A 7,711-nucleotide genomic window follows, 5' to 3' on the forward strand; every position below is an offset into this window, starting at 1 on the left:
AAACTTCTTATAAAACTTTAATTCAACATAAAACGTTCTTTAAAACCAAACAATTTTTTAACTTCCATTTTTTTTTCTTCTTTTTTTTATATATATTTTTTTTAATAACCAACTAAAAATTCTTCTTTTTGAATCGTGTGTATACACACTTACAAGTCCAGTTTAGCTGGTTTGCGCACAGTCCGCTGCGATCTTCTAACCACAGGAGTTGGACTGCACTGCACCTCTGGACGCTGCCCCTCTTCCATCGACTTCCGTCCTTGGGGTGACGGTGGACTTCTGGCCCTTGGCGATGACGGCAAACTCTGCCGACTTGGAGATACTCTCTCCGGCGACACGCTGACGGTCACTGATTCCGGTGGATCTGGCACTTCCTCTCTTCTAACCAAAATTTCCTCTTCCTCCACCTGACTTGGTCTTAGATGATCAGCGTGACAAAACCTGGTGCGGTTCAGGACCCTCACAAGATAAGTTACTGGACTTCTACACTCCACAATTTGGCCGGGAACCCAAGAAATTTTTTCCTGCCTCACCGTCTTTACTAACACATGCTGGCCTTCACTGAAGGACCTATCAGAGCCTCTGTGTTTATCTGCTGCCCGTTTTTGCAACTCCTGTTGCTTCCTGGCCTCATCAAGCAAATTTGGCTTCAACATTGTTAAGTGAGTTCTAGGCTTCCAGCGTAGGAACAATTCAGCCGGACTCACGCCTGTCACTGAAGTGGGGGTGTTGCGATAGGAAAATAGAAAATTATCTAGCTTATGCTGTAAAGAAGTAGGATGACTGCGCTTCTCACTCAAGACCTGGCGCAGCAGACTCTTCTTGACTTCCTGAACTGAACGTTCTGCGGCTCCGTTGGATGCCGGGTGATAGGGTGGGGACAGGGTGAATTTGACACCATTCTTTCTAAGGAATTCACGGAATTCGAGACTAGTGAATGAGGTACCATTATCAGAAACCAATTCTTCGGGCAAACCATAGGCTGCAAACAAAGTCCGAAGCTTCTCTATAGTCTTGGAGGAAGATGTAGAGCTCATCAGAAACACCTCAATCCATTTTGAGTTACTATCGACTAGGATGAGCATCTGCTGTCTTGACGTGGGATCTTCTGCAAAATCAATGTGAACTCTGCGCCACCTCTCCGTGGCTAACGGCCATTGATGCAATGGAACTCTAGGACTGGCATTTCTCGTGCCTTGACATACAAAACAAGACGCCACTGTCTCCTCAATGGATTTTTCGATACCTGGCCACCACACGTAGCTTCTAGCCAACAACTTCATCCGGGTTATACCAGGATGCTGTTCATGGAGCATCTGGATAACGTTCTCCCTCAACATCTCAGGAATCACCACCCGACTTCCCCACAAGATACAATTCTTGTCCACTGACAACTCCAATCGTCTCCTCTGAAATGGAAGCAACATAGGATTTTGAACCTCCCGCCAGCCATGTAAAACAAAGTCCCGAACCCTCGACAACAATGGATCTTTGTCCGTCAATCTTCCTACGTCCAAAGACGTAATCGGAGAATCATCACTCACACTGCAGAAATTGATTACTTGAACACAAGACTCAACATGTGAAACATAATTATCCTCCAATTCCAACGATTCATCATCTTGTAGAGGTAGGCGTGATAACGCATCAGCGTGGGGTAAGTCAACCCCTTTTCGATATTTAACCTCAAAATTGTATGCTGCCAGAATGAGAGCCCATCGCTGAAGTCTTGCCGCAGCTAGGCTAGGTACACCACGTTTTGTTCCAAAAATTGCCGCTAACGGCTGATGATCCGTCTGTAACACACAGTTCTTACGACCATAAATATACTTGTGGAATTTCTTTACACCGAATATCAACGCCAATGCTTCCTTGTGTAGTTGGGAATAATTTTTCTCACTAGGGCTAAGAGTTTTGGACGCAAAAGCTACAGGCCGCTCTTCTCCATCGACCATATGAGACAGAATGGCTGACACTCCCCTAGGGCTAGCATCACACGTTAAAACAAGTGGCTTAGACACATCATAATGCACCAAAATATTGGAGTCAAGAACCCATGACTTACTTTCCTCAAAAGTGCGTGAACACTCTTTGGTCCACTTCCATGGGACGTCCTTCTTCAAAAGATCATAAAAACAACTGATTTTTGATGACAAATTGTAAATAAACTTTCCATAGTAATTAATCAACCCAATGTAGGCCCTTAACTCATCCTTGTTACTCGGTTCCGGGGCATTTCGAATAGCCGACACAATCCCTTGCTGGGGGCTGATTCCCGTTGCTGAAACCACATAGCCTAAATACTCAACCTTAGGCTGCAAAAATTTACACTTGCTCTCGTTAACCCGAACTCCATAATCCATCAGACGCTGAAACAGATTTTCTAATCTACTACAAGCTTCTTCACGTGTTGAGCCTCCCACTAGAACATCGTCCAAGTACGCTACGGTACCTGGTAACCCACATACAATCTGATCAATGACTGCTTGAAAAATAGCCGGTGCGGACGACAACCCATACGGCAAACGTCTCAATCTAAAAAGTCCTTTATGGGTAGTCAAGGTTAACAAAGGTTGTGACTCCTCTGCTACTGCTAACTGCTGATAGGCATTTGTGAGGTCGATTACTGAAAAGTATGTACATCCTGACAACGAGGCAAAAATATCTTCCGGTTGCGGAAGCGGATAGTGCTCTGTTTGCAGCACCGGATTTAACGTTACCTTAAAATCGGCGCACAATCTTACGCCATTTGGTTTAGGAACCGTCACCAACGGTGTAGCCCACTCGGAGCTGGAAACCCTATAGGCTATTCCATCGTTAACCATTCGGTCTAACTCTTGTTCAACCTTCTCCCTCAAACTATAAGGCACTGGCCTATATTTACAAAACTTGGGAACTACATTGTCTTTAAGAATAATGTGAGCAGTAACCCCTTTAATTTCTCCAGCTCCCGTTTGAAATACCATAGCATATTTATTTTTCAACGTTTGCACATCAACTTCAGTTGTACTGCTAAGCTTAGGCCTACTCAGTTGATCCTTACAACTAGGTCCTGATACACTACTCACAGGGTTAGGCTCAGACAAAGTCAAATTAATTTGATTACTAGGCCTACTCTGTAGGCCTACTTCCGATACTACTGAAAAAATAGAACGCCAATCAAGTTTCAACTTGGCCAACCAGCTCCTTCCCAACAACATAGGCTGGTTCCTACGACACATTTTCACAACCAATAAGGGCAACATAACTTCTTGACCTTTATATTTTACAGTTACATCAGCTTGGCCTAGCACAGGCACCTCCCCACCAGTGTATGTCAATAAACTCAAATTTACATGATTTAATTCCACATTAGGAAATTTTTCCGCAAAAACCTCAGACGGGCACACGGATACTGCTGATCCACTATCAATTTCCATTTCTACAACTACATCTTCTATCATTAGTCTTACCTTGTAAGCTTCTGTACCGTCAGATAGGCCTAGATTGTACAAACACAAGTCCCGAGTCTCCTTGACTATATCCAAGTTAGGCCTAGGCCTAGGGTCCTCCTCTTCCAAATTAAGATGATGCACCTTGTGTGGGGCAAATCTTCCACTCTTGGACTTTGAATTCTGCTTGTTAAATTTATTTCGGGACTTACAAGCCTTGAACAAATGCCCAACCATATTGCATGCATTGCACTTGTAACTAGAATATGGACAATCATTAGCTTTATGTTCCACTGAATTACACCTGTAACACTTATTTTTCCCATTAAACCCCATATTTGGTTTAAAATAACCATTTACATTGGATTTATTAAAAGAGCTAGCAGGTAAAACATTTTTACCACGTTTCATACTCAAACTGTTAACATCCTGTTTCGAACTGAAAAGACCTGTTTGCTTCTCTGCTTGTTCCAGCCTGAGAGCCAAAGTCTGAGCTTCTTCAAAATCTAAGTCTTCAGACAACAATTTTTGTCGTATCACCTCATTATTAATTCCAGAAATCAATTTGTCCCTAAGGGCATCTTTCAGAAATGTAGAAAATTTACAAGTACTAGACAAATGCTTGATAGCTACAACAAATTCAGAAATAGTTTCGGTAGGCTTTTGTACCCTGGAATAAAACATGTATCGTTCCGCCACTACTAACTTCTTTGGGGAAAAATGTTTGACCAATACTTTTGACAAATCTTCATAAGATTTACTATCCACCTCATCAGGAGACACAATATCTGACAAAACTGCTAATATTTTAGGGCCCAGAACAGTAATCAACACTGAAACTTTACTACCATCTTCAATACTATTGGCCTTGAAATAGTGTTTGAGACGCATTAAATACGACTCAATGGCTTCCTCATGGGGATTAAACTCTCCCACCTTCCCAATACCTGACATTTTCGTCACAGTAGATCCTTTTCCTTTGTCCTTTTTGTCTCCCATTAACACTCGCGGAAAAGATTTTTACTTTTTAATCCATAGAAAGAAATCCGTAATTACCGACTGCGCCAATGAAATGTATAAAGAACTGCACTACTTTTAGGTATAACGCACAACATAGAACATGACTTACTTTTAGCATGGATGACGTTAGACAGCCGTTCAGCGGGCAATCTGGTAGGTAGCAATGACGTCACGGCATTGGTACAGTGCAGCCAACACCGTTAAAACAATCTAGTCCTCTTAAGCCTTGATTATATATTACACTAATGCTTGGATTGCTTACTTAATTAATTGTCTTGGTAGCAGTTAAGTTGTCAATTAATTTTCAATTCAATTATCAATTATTTAAGATGGGGATGTGCTATGTGCATATTTTAACCCAAATATGAGTTAAGGATGAGTGTAACATAACATAAATTACAATATTTTTATATTTCAGAAAATAAAATAGGCCGTTGCAATTAGCTGTTTATTTCATCAGCTGACTAAGTGTGTCGGTAATAGTATATTACGTTACTAGTCCTGAAAATAAGTGTTTACCGGACGAGTGTGGTCGTTCCCGTGCGAGACGAAGTCGAGTACGGGATTACCATACGAGTCCGGTACACACATTTTGGACGAGTGACGTACGATAGTTTACGCCATACTACTAAATCTGTACAAATCCTTATATATTTCCACCAACTAAAGGACTAAAAATCACTAGTCATTGAGAGGTTATGTTTTTGTTTATAACCACTCATTGCCACCTAAATACTAAATACAGTACAATCAGCTGATTGGTGTCCGGTAAAACTCATTGCAGCACAGTAGTACGCAATGAAACCCCATTTGAATAAGCTGGCGGCAAACAGCTGTTTTCTGGACTAAATACTTGCGTGGGAAGTTCGTCAAAATAATGTAGTGTGGCGTAAAAGTACATTACGTTACTTTTCTGTGTGTAGGCACGGCAAAGGGCAACTTTCCAGCCAATCAATACAGATGGAAAAGCACCTATTTCTGTGTAGTATGATGTAAAAAAAATTGTCTGATTCATGGGAAAGATTTGATTTAATGTGTTTTCTTAATATATTATTTTGGTTCGTTGAGTAAAACAAATCAATCAAAGTGAAGCATTTAACCAACAAAGTTTATTTTTTGATAGTTCCAATCTACACTTGTTATGCCAAAGGAGTTTTAGTGACCTGGAGAATTATGAACATTGACCTTGCATGTTATAATCCTTCTTAGGGCAACTCCCCTTGTATGCCTTTGGCACTACATGTTCTCTGCTGTTTGATATCAGCTAATTACTTTAACAGTTTGTATTATCATCTATATTAGCTTTTACCAAAATATAAATATTTGTTTACTTTTTTAAGGAGAAAGAAGGATACACAACTAACTAACCTGAATAAAGAGTTCCAGGAGGTCAAAACACATAAAAAGTACACATTAAACTGATATTTCGTCCCTTTCAGGGGCTTCTTCAGAGGTAGAAGGTAGAATGGCAGTTACAGTTGTGACACTGTTTTAAATGTCTTGCCAACACTTAATACGCTAAAAGTTATAAACTGTATATACACATATTTAGTTATTTACACCATTAATTTTACTGTACTACTGTAGTTAGTTGTGTGGGCAAGGAATATTTTGGAAGGAATTTGGATTTATCTTATGTTTAAGTTGGGTGGAGCTCGTGAATTTGTAACAAATTGATAGGCCATTTCCCATCTTCTAAGCATGAGCTATTGCATTGGTTCTTTGGTAGGGATTTCACAGCTTTTGTGGTGTAGCAACTGTCATGTCAAATTGGAGGTTGTAATATGTTGTTCTATGAGTTTTTCTTTGTTGGGTTTAACATCATGACGGTATCCATTCATCCTTTTTCGTAAAGTTTCTGTTGTGAGGCCAATGTATTGGGCAGGGCATTGGGTGCATTCTAATTGGTAAATCATGTTTACTGAGTTGCAGGTGAGGTGTCCTTTTTTTGTACTGTCTATTGTGGAAAGAGCTGGAGAATGTTTCTGCTGGTTTGTGAATGTTGCAGGATTTGCACCGTTTCTCATTACAAGGGTAAGAGCCGGGGTTAGGCTTTTCTGTTGGGGGTATTGAGGTGTCTGGTAGTTTGGGACAAGTAAGTTTTTCAGATTTGGAGGTTGTCGGATGGAGGTTTTTGGAGAAGATTCTTGGTTAGGCTCAAAGATTGTAGAATTTTGAAGGCTGATTTTAGAAGATGGTTCAGAGATTGTAGGCCAGGGTGGTAGGTGGTTATTAAATTTAGGTTTTGGTCTTGGTTATATTCTTCTCCTTTCTGGGGTTTTTGTTGGATTGAGCTGCTTGTATTTGGGATTTTACAAGGTTTATTGTTGTTATGTTTATTGTTAGGTCCTGGAAGTTGACTGATTAGTTAGAGAACCCCCATTTTGAAGGTCGTGATAAAAGAAAACTAACAACACAAATTAGAGGTCTCTATCTTAACCCAGTAAAATATGGCAGTCAATTGGAATCTTTAGAAATCTGAATTAACTTACAATTTTCCTTACGTAACATTTTGGGAACAGTTAATATAAGATTTTTTAAAGCACTATTAACATCTCATTTTATTATTCATTACAAGGTTACAAACTTTCTACTGAAGATTTCTACTGAAACCAGTATTTTTTTTGTAATTGTATTGCCATGTAATGTAAAAACTTGCATAATCAAAAATATTTTGTTTTTTGTTGAAAAGCAAACCTACCTATTCAATTTAATCATTCAGTTTGAATTAGAGAGAAAAAGATCAGATTGCTGAATCCTACCTAAATAAGATGTTAGATCAACAAAAACTTTTAAAACATTGGTCAGTCGGCATACAAGCTGAGTGGAGCAGAACAGTTTAATGAGAAGAACAAAGTTTTCTTTTGGTTCAATAGGATTAAAAATGAGAGCAATTGCGTTTGTAAATCATCAAAGTTTTTAGTAGAAATTCACGTTAAACATTTCACAGAGGGCTTGAATATAATTTAATTTATAAAGCTCACAAGGGGAAAGTTATATTATTTGTAAAAAAGTAACCTCTTGGATACATTTTTTTTTGTATTTTAATAAAGCAATTAATTAAAGTGGTTCTCTGCCTCTTTTAGTTAATTTTAGCGAATTTCCCTATATTAGCTATTACCGTAGGTGGCATGGTAAGACCAGGACCGATTTACTTTTTCATTTTGATGTCGCCAGAGGCCAAAAACACAATTATTCGTTCAAATTTATATATATGTAAACATTAACGTTTGTAACCGTTTTTTGATGGTTATCCACCA

The 7,711-nt window shown here is 39.3% G+C and overlaps 1 protein-coding gene across 1 annotated transcript; it reads right to left on the reverse strand.

Moving 5' to 3' along the window:
* Nucleotides 1–149: 149 nt before the first annotated feature.
* LOC128988418 (uncharacterized protein K02A2.6-like) lies at nucleotides 150–4,430 on the reverse strand. Its single transcript, XM_054409682.1, has 2 exons — nucleotides 3,881–4,430; nucleotides 150–2,452 (listed from the first exon to the last, which is right to left on the reverse strand). The coding sequence occupies exons 1-2, from the start codon at nucleotides 4,428–4,430 to the stop codon at nucleotides 150–152; spliced, it is 2,853 nt and encodes a 950-aa protein (XP_054265657.1).
* Between the last annotated feature and the right edge of the window lie 3,281 nt (nucleotides 4,431–7,711).

Source organism: Macrosteles quadrilineatus, unplaced genomic scaffold (assembly GCF_028750875.1).
Source record: "Macrosteles quadrilineatus isolate MER2022 unplaced genomic scaffold, UCM_ALF_1.0 Scaffold_3__2_contigs__length_128488019, whole genome shotgun sequence".
Taxonomy (NCBI): domain Eukaryota; kingdom Metazoa; phylum Arthropoda; class Insecta; order Hemiptera; family Cicadellidae; genus Macrosteles; species Macrosteles quadrilineatus.